At 41.9% G+C, this 16,339-nt stretch overlaps 1 protein-coding gene across 1 annotated transcript in view; it reads right to left on the bottom strand.

Annotated features, from left to right (window-relative positions):
* The window catches only part of LRP1B (LDL receptor related protein 1B), a 2,110,020-nt gene that overhangs the window by 622,954 nt on the left and 1,470,727 nt on the right, over nucleotides 1-16,339 (bottom strand). Inside the window, exon 33 of the mRNA XM_077447755.1 lies at nucleotides 270-410. Coding sequence (XP_077303881.1) covers nucleotides 270-410 — 141 coding nt within the window. The remainder of the gene's footprint in view (nucleotides 1-269; nucleotides 411-16,339) is intronic.

The raw sequence follows: 16,339 nt of genomic DNA, 5'->3' as shown, positions 1-16,339 counted from the left end.
ATGTTTTGCCCTCTCACTACTTTATATAAACTCATATCAAAGTCCCAGCATCTCATGGATGTTTTTTTTCATTGGAACCTCACAACTGCGTCCTGGTAGACGGCCGATAAACCCAGAGGTGGCAATGGAGCAGCAGGCATCTGACACTCCTGAAAGCATGTCAGGTACTGAAAATTCCTCTCCTGCCATAGCTCTTGAAGGGGGTTCTTATTAACAACCTTAAAAATGAGATATTCACTTTTCATAGATGCATGAGAACAAAAAATTACCTTGTTGCGCCTCCTTATCATAAAGCTTCATGTGAACCACTCCTGCCGTTTTGTTCCTTACAATGGAGACACTTCCGCCATCCCGTTTAATGCATGTTCCTATCCGGCCAAGATTTTGATCAGCCCACCAGAGCCGGTTATCTGTAAAATATTGGACAGAATCATTAACACTCTTCAGTTTTAACTTTAAGTATACATAAACCCAATCTCTAAGACCTATTATAAACTTTAACAAACTTCAATAATAAGTTTCACCATATTTTAATTCTGAAACTTTTATTAGAATACTACCTGGTAATCCTGCCATAAAGGTCCTTGTTCAAGCACTTCCTGTTACAGGTGACAACATTATGCCCCCCTACCAAGTGGACTCCAGCTGTTTCTATGTCCCACAGGCTTCTGATGGAGACCAGCTTTTTTTTTCTAGAGTGAAGAACCATTTTAACCCTTTGGAGCCAGCCCCTCCTGGGCCTTTAAGGAGTTTTAGATGGCAGGAGGCGGGGATTATGGTCCAGTGACCGCTGTGATTGGCTGTTACAGCAGTTACATGATCGGAAAGCTACCAATCGCAAGCAGCTTTCCATTAGCTGCTGGTAACTGTGCTGGGAGCGCACAAGATGTACACTCTCAGCACGGCTATTTTTTCAATACTGCACTCAAATATGCGACCGCTCTACACCAAGGTTCACCCAGAGAGAGGCCACATATTAGCGCACTGTCAGCGCTAAAAGGTTAAAATGACCATTTAGAGGGGTTGATTTACTAAAGTCAAATATGCTGTTCACTTTGCAAGGGACGTTGCAGAGCTCCGTGAATGTGGTGAAATTTCACTTTTGCAAAGAATATTCAATTGTGCAAAAAAAAAAAAAAAAATTATTTCACATGATTGGATGATGGAAATCATCAGAGCTTCACCTCATTCACTAAGTTCTGGGGAAATGTCCCTTACAAAGTGAACAGTCTATTTGCTTTTAGTAACTCAACCCCTGTAAATGTTCATTTTAAAAAGGTTGTTCTCTCTGGAAATAAATAAATAAGATTCAGCAGCTACAAATACTGTAGCTAAAGACTTTTACCTGCTTCAGCCCTGGAAGATTTTATCCCCTTCCTGACCAGGGCACTTTTTGCAATTCAGCACTGCATTGCTTTAACGGACAATTGCGCGGTCGTGCGACGTTGCAGCCAAACAAAATTGACGTCCTTTTTTCCCCATAAATAGAGCTTTCTTTTGGTGGTATTTGATCACCTCTGTGGTCACGCTGTACGTGGTGAGCTCATGGGTGCCTGATAGCCCCGCCAAATAAAGGGGACGTACAGGTATGCCCATTTGCCCACCGCTGCCATTGTGCCGATGCATATCGGCATGCAGCAGTCGGCAAGTGGTTGAAAACAAAATTGACGTTCTTTCCCACAAATAGAGCTTTCTTTTGGTGGTATTTGATCACCTCTGCGTTTTTTTTTTTTTTTGTGCTGTAAACAAAAAAATTGTGACAATTTTGAAAAAAACACAATATTTTTTACTTTTTGCTATAATAAATATCCCCCAAAGTTACAGTATATGAAAAAAACAAAAAATAATGTTTTCCTCAGTTTAGGCTGATATGTCTTCTTCTACATATTTTTGGTACAAAAAATCGCAATAAGTGTATATTGATTGGTTTATGTCTTATTATTTTATTATTAGTAATGGTGGCAATCTGCGATTTTTATCGTGACTGCGACATTATGGCAGACACATCAGACACTTTTGACACTATTTCGGGCCCATTGTCATTTATACAGCGATCAGTGCTATAAAAATGCACTGATTACTGTGTAAATGACACTGGCAGGGACGGGTTTAGCAGTGATCTCTGTCATGTCACAAGGCAGAACGGGGAAATGCCTTGTTTGCATAGGAACTTCCCCGTGACACGATCTCCGGGAGACCAGCGGACATAGAGTCTGCCGGTCCCGCAAGCACGGTCACGCTGTACACGGTGAGCGCACGGGTGCCTGCGAGCCCCGCCAATTAAAGGGGACGTACAGGTATGCCCATTTGCCCACCGCTGCCATTGTGCTGATGTAGATCGGCATGCAGCGGTCGGCAAGTGGTTGAAAAAGGACACTTACCTGTCCAGGGATCCAGCGCCATCCTCATCCAATCTTTGCCGGTCTTCGGGTCACCAGAGCTGGCATGTCTTCACGAGCAGGGCTGCACATTGTAAAAGGTCCTGCAGCCTTTTGGGACTGGTGACATGCCCCAGAAGGCTATGGGCAAAGAGAGGATGGGCTGAGCTTCTGTGCGGCATTCCGAGCAGAAGTGGGAGCAGGTATCTATCAAAACTAGGTGCTCGCTTCCCAAAATAAATTTTAATGTGCTAAATGCGGAAAATTTTCCCCATCAGGAAGCCCACCCTGGGAAATGCCCTTCTGCCCTTCTTATATTTGCCCATCAGAAACAAAGTTATATCCCTCCCTAGTGTACATCAGCAGTTTGATTGGTAAAAATGGGCAACAGCCGAATCTGTTTTCATATGTGTGGCCCCCAAACCCACAAGAACTTATTAAGCAAAGCGTTTAAAGGAAAAGCCTTCCCCCCATTGCCCTCGTCTGAAATGTTGTTCTGTTCAGGCTCTTCCCTGTTTACAGCACAGAATTAAAAGACTCATGCATAAATATTTAATGAAAATGACTGATGCTTATTTGAATACCACTAATGGCGTGCAATAAATAAACTGGAAATGAATATTCATTCACACAGTGGTGATCCCTTGAATAATCTGCAAGAGTTTAGGTGGAAGAAGCAATAACTTTAATGCTGTGATGAATAAAGAAGCAAATAAAATAAAAAAATGCAGACAATAAGTGTATCTTGTATTGAAGAACAGTTTGTAGCAGTATGTTTTTGAGCTGGAAAGACAGTGGCAGATAGACTGTGCACTTCAAGTGAAGTTGCACTCATTCCCCCAGAGCTTAAAAGAGTATGTTTGTTTTTTCCCGAATCATACTTACCGTACCTAGTAGGTTCGATGCTGCATCTGTCCCCTGATGACTCTAACACTAACACTCTAACACTCTAATCACTTGGTTCTCAGAGCTTCCTGAGCAGAGAGCTGGTGACCGTCAGTCACTGTTGTCTTCTCTGCACCCCTCCCCGGGCTGTAGAGTGGGCAGGAGTGGCCAGCTCAGGCTTTCGGTCGCTCATTGAGAGGCTGAACTGGGTAACGGTCCAGGCATGTAGGCGGACGTAAACCTGCCTTTAATGTTGCAATCTTGCCCGAGCCTGTACTGGCTCTGTGAAGTCAGCCAACAGCAGGCTTCAGCTTCTGTACAGGCCAATCAAGTTTCTACACCCCAAACATGCTCATCCATGTCTTTATGGACCTTGTTTTGTGCACTGGTATGCAGTCATGTTGGAATAGGAAGGGGCCATCCCCAAATTGTTTCCACAAAATTGGTAACATGGAATTGTCCAAAATGTTTTGGTATTCTGATGCCATTAGAGTCCTCTTCACTGGAACTAAGAGGCCAAGTACAACCCCTGGAAAACAACCCCACACCATAATCCCTCCTCCACCAAATGATTTGGACCAGTGTTCAAAGCAAGGTCCATAAAGACATGCATGAGTGAGTTTGGGGTGGAGGAACTTGGACTACAGAGAGTCCTGACCTCAACCCAAGAACACCTTTGGGATGAATTTGTGCAGAGACTGCAAGCCAGGCCTTCTTGTCCCCAACCTCAGCGTCTGACCTCACAAATGCACTTCTGGAAACATGGTTAAAAATTCCCATAGACACACGCCTAATCCTTGTGGACAGCCTTCCCAGAAGAGTCGAAGCTGTTATAGATGCAAAGGGTGGGCCAACTCAATAATGAACCCTACGGACGAAGACTGAGATGCCATTAAAGTTCTGACAATATAGTGTATATATAGTTCCAGAGGTAGCCACAACACTCTATGTTTGAAGAAAATGCCCAGGTGCTCATCCGCAAAGAAATCCATATAAGTACAAAACTGGTTTGGAGGCATTCGCGGGTCTTGCATAGGAGGTAGACAAAAAGTTCAGTCCATTTTTCTCAAGACACGACAACATGGAAGTGAACAGACTAATAAACCCAAAGTCCCACCTACCAACAACACCCCGCACCATATATATATATATATATATATATATATATATATATATATATATATATATATATATATATATATTTATATATATATTTATATATATATATATTTATATATTATGCATAGGATAAGCTCATAAAATCACTGATTCTGCAGCAACAGTGCAGACCCAAGTTGCATTAAGTCATTAAAAAAAGAGTCATGATGATGACATCTTATGTCACCATAGCGAGCTATACCATGCATGGAAAGTGACACTTTTGCACTCCCCCTTGATCACCCAAGAGATTGCATGTGTATATTTCTCACAAAACCAATTGGCTGGTATCTAATCAGAATTGATTGAAAATCATTCATCTGAGTATGCTGAAGATCCAACTTTGAACAATCAATCTGAATCTGTCTAAATGGATTCTGTCATCTATCATACATTGTTGCATGCAATATAACTTCATACAAGCACCGTACTGGGGTTTAACCCAATCCACATTTTGCTGCTGCTTTGGGCAAGCCGAGGTGGTTGGGATTTAGATCAGAAGCTTTTAAAATTTACATTTGAAACGCAATGGCATTTAATGTGCAGGTTATGCAAATCGTAGTAGATCACATCAATTTGAATCTGGGTAGCGAGGATGAATGACTCATGTTATGCCCCTTGGCTTGCCCAAACCGGCACATCAATATTTAAGTGAAATGACAAACTATGATTCAGCAGCTAAGTATAAGAAATGGTCTTCTGCTTGAATGGTGGTGAATTACAAATCAGATAGTTCATCAAAAGCTAAAGTACATCTAAAGTCATGAACAAAAATGTAAAATGTTTCAGTTTACTTTAGGTGTGGTGGCTGCTTTAGTTTCCCTTTTTGCTTGCTGCGGGGGCACTGAACAAGAGGGAGGGGCCAGGATCACAGAAAAGGGACCGGAGAAGAGGTTGATCGGGGCTACTCTGTGCAAAGCCACTGCAGGGCAGGTAAGTATAACATGTTTGTTATTTTTATTGGAAAAAAAAACAAGACTTTACAATCACTTTAAGAGGAGTTTTTCAGCTGTACAAATGCTCTAACTCTGATAAAAGCTTAAAAACATTGAAAAACGTGGCTACTGTCTCTGAGCCATAAGCTTTTGTGGGAGTATAGTTTTGCAAAAAAAAAGGGTAAAAAATGCTACAGCTAAAAAAATGCTAAAAAAACGCTGAAAAACGCTGAAAAAACTAATTCTATAACTACAGCTTTCTACAGCTAACGTTATTGTCATTTTCATAACCAGTGGGCATGAGGTCGAAATCTCAAAAAATGCCCTCAGCTATTACATTTATTTTCTGTGAACACCGCAGCCTCATATATAATAAGGATGAGACGAGGGGGAGATGTTTGCAGTCCAGATAAGGAGAGCAGCTTAGGTAGACAATGCTGTCCCTCCACAGGTAGTGTGTTACTGGCAGGATCAATGGGTGAAAATAAAGGAACTGAGACTTAAAAAGAAAAATGAGGCAACCACCACTTTTGAGTGTTGGGTGGAGGAACTTGACTGGCCTGCACAGAGTCCTGACCTCAACCTGATAGAACACTTTTGGGATGAATTAGTGCAGAGACTGCGAGGCAGGCCTTCTCATCCACATCAGTGCCTGACCTCACAAATGCACTTCTGGAAGAATGGTCAAACATTCCCATAGACACACTTCTAAACCTTGTGGACAGCCTTCCCAGAAGAGTTGAAGCTGTTATAGGTGCAAAGGGTGGGCCAACTCAATATTGATCCCTACAGACTAAAGCCTTGTACATACGGTCGGAAATTCCGACAGAAAAGGTCCGATCGGATTATATTGTGGGAAAATCTGATTGTCTGTGGGCTCTATCGAACTTTTTTTGTCGGAAAAAATTTGAGAGCAGGATCTAAAATTTTCCGCCAAAAAAAATCCAATCGTTTGTAGAAAATTCCGATGGACAAAGTGCCAGGCATGCTCAGATTAAATTACGAGACCAAAGCTATTGGCTACTAGCCCTTACATAGTCCCGTCGTATGAAAGGAACATCAACTCGTTCCGAACGATCAGATTTTCCAACAACTTTGTCGACCGTGTGTATGCAACACAAGCTTCGGCCAAAATCCATCGGAAAAAATCTGACAGATTTTGTAGTCGGAATGTCCGACCGTGTGTTCAAGGCATTAGACTGGGATGCCATTAAATTTCATGTGCGTATAAAGGCAGGTGTCCCAATAATTTTAGTATATATATATATATATATAATAACTGAAACTTTGTTTACTAATAGACTTTTCTTTAGCCGGCAACGGCATACTTTGGGGGAAGTAATAATAGTAAAGTTTAAATATTCAAAACAGGTCAAAAAAAAAAAAAAAAAGATGAAACAAAAAACAAACAAAAAAAAACATGCAGTACATCTCTACAATACACATGCACATCTACCACCATGGTTTGTCTTTTTTAACCCCTCCTGTCAAGCCCCAACATCCCTTTAATCACTTGAGTACCAGTACTAAGACAAGACGTGTGTTATTGGCCAGATTGCTGGGTGCAAATAATGGGAAACAAATATATAGAAATAAATAAAAAATAAAGAGAGAAAGAAGAAAAACAAACTCAGCCATCCTTTTTGAGGATTAATAAAATGACATTAACCCCTTAAGCTCTGGAAGGTTTTACCCTCTTCATGACCAGGCCATTTTTTGCTATTTATTACTGCTCTACTTTACTTAGTAATTGTGTGGTCATGCAACAATGTATGCAAATGAAATTTATATATATTATATCATTTTTTTTTCACACAAATAGAGCTTTCTTTTGTTCTCCACTGGGTTTTAAATTTTTTGCAATATCAACAAAAAAAGACCCACATTAAAAAAAAAAAAAAGTATATATATATATATATATATATATATATATATATATATATATATATATATATATATATATATATATATATATATATATATATATATATATATATATATATAATATACAATTAAAAATAATAATAATATACAGGTATATAATATAATATATATATATATATATATATATATATATATTTATTTATTTTTTTAAATGTGGGTTTTTTTTTGTTGATATTGCAAAAAATTAAAAACCCAGTGGAGAACAAAAGAAAGCTCTATCTGTGTGAAAAAAAAATGATATAATATATATAAATTTCATTTGCATACATTGTTGCATGACCACACAATTACTAAGTAAAGTAGAGCAGTAATAAATAGCAAAAAATGGCCTGGTCATGAAGAGGGTAAAACCTTCCAGAGCTTAATGTCATTTTATTAATCCTCAAAAAGGATGGCTGAGTTTGTTTTTCTTCTTTCTCTCTTTATTTTTTATTTATTTCTATATATTTGTTTCCCATTATTTGCACCCAGCAATCTGGCCAATAACACACGTCTTGTCTTAGTACTGGTACTCAAGTGATTAAAGGGATGTTGGGGCTTGACAGGAGGGGTTAAAAAAGACAAACCATGGTGGTAGATGTGCATGTGTATTGTAGAGATGTACTGCATGTTTTTTTTTTTTTTTTTTTTCATCTTTTTTTTTTTTTTTTGACTTGTTTTGAATATTTAAACTTTACTATTATTACTTCCCCCAAAGTATGCCGTTGCCGGCTAAAGAAAAGTCTATTAGTAAACAAAGTTTCAGTTATTGCAGCAGCAGAAAACTGAATTTCAGGAATGTAGCTGCTTGTGTCCTCCGCAATCGATTTTCTGACATTTTGAGAAAATATTTCTACATTGTCCCTCTCCTTCTGTTACAGTAAAGTGTATTCTCCGGTTTCATTAGTTTGCAGGACGGCTGTGCCGGTTGACACAGACAAATGTAAAACGCTACCTTCGGAGACAGAGAATAAAGAGAGAGACGCCAGGTTAAATGAGATCACACTGACCAAGATGGATAAGCGATGGGATGCCGAACTCATAATAGACCAATTATTCACAAAGTTGGGCGAAAATATCTTTCAGGAGCAAATGGCCGGAGAGCTGGTAGAGCGTCCGAATGGACCACGGAGGGAATAAAAAGCCAAAGAAATAACATTACCGAACAATTGCAAGAACAAGCTCTGTACAATGAGATCCGGGCCGCCCGTTCGCCACACAAATCTAAATTGAATCCGGCGTCCTGGAATGGAGTAGGATGGCGATGAAATTGAGCAACATGAGATTAATTTTCGCTTGACAAGATGACAGGGGGAATTAGCGGTAAATAAATAAAGTTACATTTTCTGAGATCTACAGGAATCGTTATGGCAACAGAAGACGGGCTAGATATCAGTCAAATATGTTTCTGTCTTTAAAACTAGAGACAAAACTTTCTTATTCATTTTGAATAGAGTAAGGGAAGGTTATAAACCCTGAATGTAACAGAAAGTCTCCCTGTAGTTGCACATCTAAACAATCCCATCAACTGGTGAAATATGGCAATCTCAGCCTGGGTTCTAACCAACCACCCCCCCATGTGTTTTGCTTTGCCCCTTGGAGTGGAGTAAGGGAAGGTTATAAACCCTGAATGTAACAGAAAGTCTCTCTGTAGGCACACATCTGACTAATCCTATCAACTGGTGAGGTATGGCAACCTCAGCCTGGGCTCCAACCAGCCACACCCCCAATGTGTTTCGCCCTGCCCCTCGGAGTATAGTAAGGGAACGTTATAACTCTTGAATGTAACAGAATGTCTCCCTGTAGCTGCACATCTGAATAATCCCATCAATCGGTGAAATATGGCAACCTAAGCCTCGGTTCCCACCAGGCCACACCCCTAATGTTTTTCGCCCCGCCCCTCAGAGTAGAGTAAGGGAAGGTAATAACTACTGAATGTAAAAGAAAGTCTCCCTGTAGCCACACATCTGAACAATCCCATCAATCTGTGAAATATGGCAACCTCAGCCTGGGCTCCAACCAGGCCACACCTCCAATGTTTTTTTTTCACTCCACCCCTTGGAGCAGAGTAAGGGAAGGTTATAGGCCCTGAATGTAACAGAAAGTCTCCCTGTAGTCGCACATCTAAACAATCCCATCAACCGGTGAAATATGGCAACCTCAGCCTGGGTTCTAACCAGCCACACCCCCAATGTGTTTTGCTTTGTCCCTCGGAGCGGAGAAAGGAAGGTTATAACCCCTGAATGTAACAGAAAGTCTCTCTGTAGGCGCACATCTAAACAATCCCATCAACCGGTGAAATATGGCAACCTCAGCCTGGGTTCTAACCCGCCACACCCCCAATGTGTTTTGCTTTGTCCCTCGGAGCGGAGTAAGGGAAGGTTATAACCCCTGAATGTAACAGAAAGTCTCTCTGTAGTCGCACATCTAAACAATCCCATCAACCGGTGAAATATGGCAACCTCAGCCTGGGTTCTAACCAGCCACACCCCCAATGTGTTTTGCTTTGTCCCTCGGAGCGGAGTAAGGGAAGGTTATAACCCCTGAATGTAACAGAAAGTCTCTCTGTAGGCGCACATCTAAACAATCCCATCAACCGGTGAAATATGGCAACCTCAGCCTGGGTTCTAACTAGCCACACTCCTAATGTGTTTTGCTTTGTCCCTCAGAGCGGAGTAAGGGAAGGTTATAACCCCTGAATGTAACAGAAAGTCTCTCTGTAGGCGCACATCTAAACAATCCCATCAACTGGTGAGGTATGGCAAGCTCAGCCTGGGTTCCAACCAGCCACACCCCCAATGTGTTTTGCTCCACCCCTCAGAGTAGAGTAAGGGAATGTTATAACTCCTGAATGTAACAGAATGTCTCCCTGTAGCCGCACATCTGAACAATCCCATCAATTGGTGAAATAAGGCAACCTAAGCATCGGTTCCCACCAGGCCACACCCCTAATGTTTTTCGCTCTGCCCTTCGGAGTAGAGTAAGGGAAGGTAATAACTCCTGAATGTAACAGAAAGTCTCCCTGTAGCCGCACATCTGAACAATCCCATAAATCGGTGAAATATGGCAACCTCAGCCTGGGCTCCAACCAGACCACACCTCCAATGTTTTTTTTTCGCTCTGCCCCATGGAGCGGAATAAGGGAAGGTTTTAACTCCTGAATGTAACAGAATGTCTGCCTGTAGTCGCACATCTAAACAATCCCATCAATTGGTGAAATATGGCAACCTCAGCCTGGGCTCCAACCAGGCCACACCCCCAATGTGTTTCGCTCCACCCCTCAGAGTGGAGTAAGGGAAGGTTATAAACCCTGAATGTAACAGAAAGTCTCTCTGTAGGCGCACATCTGAATAATCCTATCAACTGGTGAGGTATGGCAACCTCAGCCTGGGCTCCAACCAGCCACACCCCCAATGTGTTTCGCCCTGCCCCTCGGAGTATAGTAAGGGAACGTTATAACTCTTGAATGTAACAGAATGTCTCCCTGTAGCTGCACATCTGAATAATCCCATCAATCGGTGAAATATGGCAACCTAAGCCTCGGTTCCCACCAGGCCACACCCCTAATGTTTTTCGCCCCGCCCCTCAGAGTAGAGTAAGGGAAGGTAATAACTACTGAATGTAAAAGAAAGTCTCCCTGTAGCCGCACATCTGAACAATCCCATCAATCTGTGAAATATGGCAACCTCAGCCTGGGCTCCAACCAGGCCACACCCCCAATGTTTTTTTTTCACTCCACCCCTTGGAGCAGAGTAAGGGAAGGTTATAGGCCCTGAATGTAACAGAAAGTCTCCCTGTAGTCGCACATCTAAACAATCCCATCAACCGGTGAAATATGGCAACCTCAGCCTGGGTTCTAACTAGCCACACTCCTAATGTGTTTTGCTTTGTCCCTCAGAGCGGAGTAAGGGAAGGTTATAACCCCTGAATGTAACAGAAAGTCTCTCTGTAGGCCCACATCTAAACAATCCCATCAACTGGTGAGGTATGGCAAGCTCAGCCTGGGTTCCAACCAGCCACACCCCCAATATTATTTTCTCTTGGTGTCAGGAGAATATGTCAAAAGTGATTCACACTGATAGCAGAGGAACAAAAAATCTGACAGAAATGACACTTAGGAGTTGATTTACTAAAGGCAAAAAGACTACATTTTGCAAAGTACAGTTGCGCTCTGCAAGAGCTCCAGAGCTTAGTAAATGAGCAGAAGCTAACTTCTATCATCCAATCATGTGCAAGTAAAAATGCAGCTTTGATTTTTTTTTTCTTGCACGTGAAGCTTTACCTCATTTACTAAGCTCTGGAGCAACTGCACTTGCAAAGTGCACAGTCTATTTGCATTTAGTAAATCAACCCCTAAGTTCTCATAATGAGGAAGTAAACTCTCCTCTAATCTTTGTACCTATAGGTAAGCCTATAATAAGGCATACCTATAGGTACTGTAAATATCTCCTAAACTTCTATACATCATCGACGTAGGCAATCTGAAGCAACAGCCGCTTGTGCCGTATCTTTAGAGCCCTGTGCCGTGACCGGTGGCTCCCACGTGCATGTGCAGGAGTGATGTCATCACTGCTCCAGCCAATCACAGCGCCGGAGCCCACAAACCTAGAAGTAACTCCGGGAAAGATGTAAGCCATCTCAGTAGTGTGCGGACACTGCTGAAAGGCTTTGTTCCAAGGAAAGTATTTCATAATGAGCTAGTATGCAATGCATCCTAGCTCATTATGCCTTTGTTTTACAGATTTCTTTTATTTGATTTTTTTTATCTGGGGTTTACAACTTCTTTAATTGAGACAAGTACACACTAAAGAGGCATATGCTTTGTTCATATTTCACATCTGAGGTTTACAACCACTTTAACCACTTCCCGCCCAATAATGTCATATGATGTCAACTTTTAAAGGGAATATCTGAATGATGGGTGCAGCTACAGCATCATTCAGATATCTTCTTTTAGAGCTGGAGATTTCCTCAGAACAATCATAGCGGCTGTTCAATCGCTTAGAAAGTAAATAATCACTCAAGTAAGGCCGCGTACACACGGGCGGATTGTCTGCCCAACTTAGTCCGCTGAACCGTGTTTCAGCGGACAATCCGCTCGTGTGTGGGCTTCAGCGGACTTTTTCAGCGGACAGTCTGACGGACTTTGTCTTTCGGAATTTCCGTAATTTTGTCCGTCCAAACTTGGTTTTGTCCCTCCAAACTTGGTTTCAGCGGACAGTCCGCTCGTGTGTAGGCAAGTTGGACGGACTAAGTATGGCGCATGCTCAGAAAGGATTTACACGGCCGAAGGTTGCATTGCAGTGTATTGGATGTCGTTTTTCTAGTCCCGTCGTACGTGCTGTACACGTCATCGTGCAAGTTTTCAGCGGACTGTCTGTTCATCGTGTGTGGTCAAGTCCGTTCATTCAAAAGTTGAACGGACTGTCTGTCGGATTGTCTGACGAACTTAGTTGGGCAGACAATCCGCCCGTGTGTACGCAGCCTAAGCCAATGGTGTTGCCAACATCCCTGGTATAGATACAGAACAAGAAGTATCTCCCGGTACTAGTGGGACTTTAAATGCAAACACAAAAGTACAAAAGTATAAAATTTTATTATACACATAAGCTAAAAAAGCCAGTGTAAACATCACCAATAAAACTGATAGGAACAAATTGAGATGACTGTAGTTGAAACTGTAGAGTGGTCCTAAAGACACCAGCGGCTTGATAATTCTTAAGCCGCGTACACACGGGCGGACTGTCTGGCCAACTTAGTCCGTCGAAACACATTTCAGCGGACAGTCCGCACGTGTGTGGGCTTCAGCGGACTTTTTCAGCGTGCAGTCTGGCGGACTAAGTATTTCGGAATTTCCGTAATATTGTCCGTCAGACTTTGGTTTCAGCGGACAATCCGCTCGTGAGTAGGCTAGTTGGACGGACTAAGTATGGCGCATGCTCAGAAAGGATTTACATGGCCGAAGGTTGCATTGCTGTGTATTGGACGTCCTATTTCTAGTCCCGTCGTACGTGCTGTACACGTCATCGCGCAAGCTTTCAACGGACTGTTTGTGCATCGTGTGTGGTCAAGTCCGTTCATTCGAAAGTAGGACGGACTGTCCGTCGGATTGTCTGACGGACTAAGTTGGCCATACAGTCCGCCCGTGTGTACGCGGCTTTACAGGCAGCGTGAGGGGACGTCCCCCCCTCCTGCCGCCCTCCGGTGATTCTCCCGGCTCGCCCGTACGATCCGCGAGAGGTTGAAGGAATCGGTCCATACCGGAAGTTTGGAAAGATGGCCCCCGGACGTCTCTATGATCTTTCAGAGTCCGGGCGCGATGGTATGATGTCACGCCCGCCTCTGCATTTGAAAAAATGGCAATGCCTTGGCTGGGAAGCCAGGGTCTCTTTGTTTTTTTTCTCAGGCTTCCCAGCCTAGAGGTGTGATCTAGGGACTTACTGACCCCACATTTCACCATAAAGAGGACCTGTCACACACTATTCCTATTACAAGGAATGTTTACATAATAAAAGTGATAAAAAAAAAAAAGTAAAAAGAAAGTGTCAAAATAGAAAAATTTAAGTTGCTCATGGTTGCTCACTCTTGTTGACACCCAATGTTATGTTAAATACCAATGTTAATTACAGTTCTGTTCTTTACATTCCTAACTTGGTGCCCGGTCCCTACAGTTAGTAGCCACTGGGGGTGAGTGGGGTATGGATCCAAGGAAATCGGATGCTACTATGTATTGTTTTAGCTAACACTCTATTAACATGTTATGAAAATATGTAAGTATGTTTCAACTGTCTGCAGAAAAACTCCTATTGACAATCATATGTATGTCTACCTTGAAATGTAATAAAAGCTCATGCGCAGAAGCAAACTCATATGTAGGTCGTGCCCACATATGTAAATGACGTTCAAACCACCAGGGCTGGTGTAAGGATTTTTAATACCCTAGGCAAAACCTAATTTTGCCAACCTCCCTGGCTCCAGCCCTGACTCCACCCTCTTTGCCCTGCTCATGTATACCCCACCATTTTAATGAAGCGCCCATCAAACGCTACCTCACCAATGCCCATCAATGCAGCCTACCAATGCCTATCAATGCCGTCTATCAGTGCCCATCAATGCAGCCTATGAGCGCCCATCAATGCAGCCTAGCAGCGCCTATCAATGCAGCCTACCAGTGCCCATCAATGAATGTTTACTTGCTTCCATTTATTCCGGTTGCAGTCCTCTGCTGCCGCTGCGCCTCTGACGCTATGTGTGAATGGAGCCGCGGATGCTGAAACTTAGTTGGTTGCTGCAGAGAGAAGAGAGTAGGAACACCAGTGGCCGGGTGCCCAAGGCAGCAGTGCGACCTTGGAGGCTGCCTAGTTTGCCTAGTGGTAGCACCGGCCCTGCAACCCACACATGTGAGGTATCGCTGTGAACATTAGAGCGAGAGCAAGGATTCTACCACTAGACCTCTTCTGTAACTCTAAACAGGTAACCTGTAAAAAAATGTAAAATCTGCTGCCATTCCACAAGTGCGCAATTTCAAAGAGTGACATGTTAGGTATCTATTTACTTGGGGTAACATCATCTTTCACATTATGCAAAAAAATGGGCTAACTTTACTGTTTTTTTTTGTTTTATTTTAATGCCTTTTTATTTTCTCCGCCCAAAAAAACGCATTTGCAAAATGACTGCGCAAATTACTGTGCAAATACCTCGCAGCAACCACCTTTTTATTCCCTAGGGTCTCTGCAAAAAAAAAAAATATATATTTGGGGGTTCTAAGTAATTTTCTAACAAAAAAAATAAGATTTTTACATGTAGGAGCGAAGTGTCATAAGTGGCCCAGTAGGCAAGTAGTTAACATGCATTTTGATGCATGCCCATTGATTTCAATGGAAACGCATTGAGGAAAAATGCACAGGTGTCATTCCAGCCCAAACAGCAGCCCACAATGGGGGGCGGGTTGGGCTTTAAAGCCTTTAATGGCTTGTATCAGCTAATGATCATATGAGATACAGGTATACATTAAACAATACAATAAATACGCATTAAGTGAACTTTTATGCACAGAAATTGATGCAATTTTGCCAGCTTAAAGTTAAAATAACACCCTGCTTATGGCTTATCTCGAGAAATACTAGAGTATACAAATCACATGCGGGCCAGAAAAATAAACACAAGTGCGATTTATGATTCATGAAATCTGTTTTTCTGTTTTCCCCTAAATTGAAGTCATTATTTTTCTTGCGTTAAGATGTGTTTTATCTTCTCTCAATTACGGACGGACAAATGTACCGTAGTAATTAAGAGCAAATCTAAAACTGATTACACAAAAAGAGCCAATTAGCCGACAAAATTCTTCCCTTTGTTTTTCTTATTTTGTGATAGTTGCGGCGCGTTATTATTTTGGTGGGAAGCGAGCGAGGCGCCGCGCTGTACGGATGAGCTGAACCAGTGACACGAGCAATTTGGAGCACAAGGTCACCCCCCTGCAGCAAGGTCCCTGAAATGTCCAAAGAAGCAGTTTGGATTGTTAAAAGGCGCAAAGGGAACAAGTGCGGTATTGGCAAATAACCGTATTATGTGAAGGGTAAATGAGGATGTGTTGTATGTTAAAATGATAATATAAGAAGCCCCCAGAGAGTCTTATTTATAAGGCCTAGGACAAATACGTTGCTTCTACGAGATTGTTCTTAGTTGAGTAACTTTGGGTTATTTCCTTCTGGCAAGTAAAAGGAAACGTTAGTATTTTTAGTACGTTTAGGTATTTATACACGCTGGGGGGTTGATTTACTGAAACTGAGTGCAAAATCTGGTGCAGCTCTGCATGGTAGCCTATCAGCTTCTAATTTGAGATTGTTCAATTAACCACGTCAGCTCTGGAAGATTTATCCCCCACAAACAGAGCTTACTTTTGGTGGTATTTGATCACCTGTGCGGTTTTTATTTTGTATGATATAAACATAAAAAAGACATACATTTTTTTTATTGTCTGTCTTTTATATATATATATATATATATATATATATATATATATATATATATATATATATATATAAGACCCACATTTTACAA

The sequence above is a fragment of the Lithobates pipiens genome, unplaced genomic scaffold, assembly GCF_037356315.1.
Source record: "Lithobates pipiens isolate NorthernLeopardFrog02 unplaced genomic scaffold, aLitPip1_a1.2 Scaffold_22, whole genome shotgun sequence".
Classification (NCBI taxonomy): Eukaryota; Metazoa; Chordata; class Amphibia; order Anura; family Ranidae; genus Lithobates; species Lithobates pipiens.
Note: the sequence above shows the minus strand (reverse complement) of the source record. Positions and strands in the feature narration are given on the sequence as shown.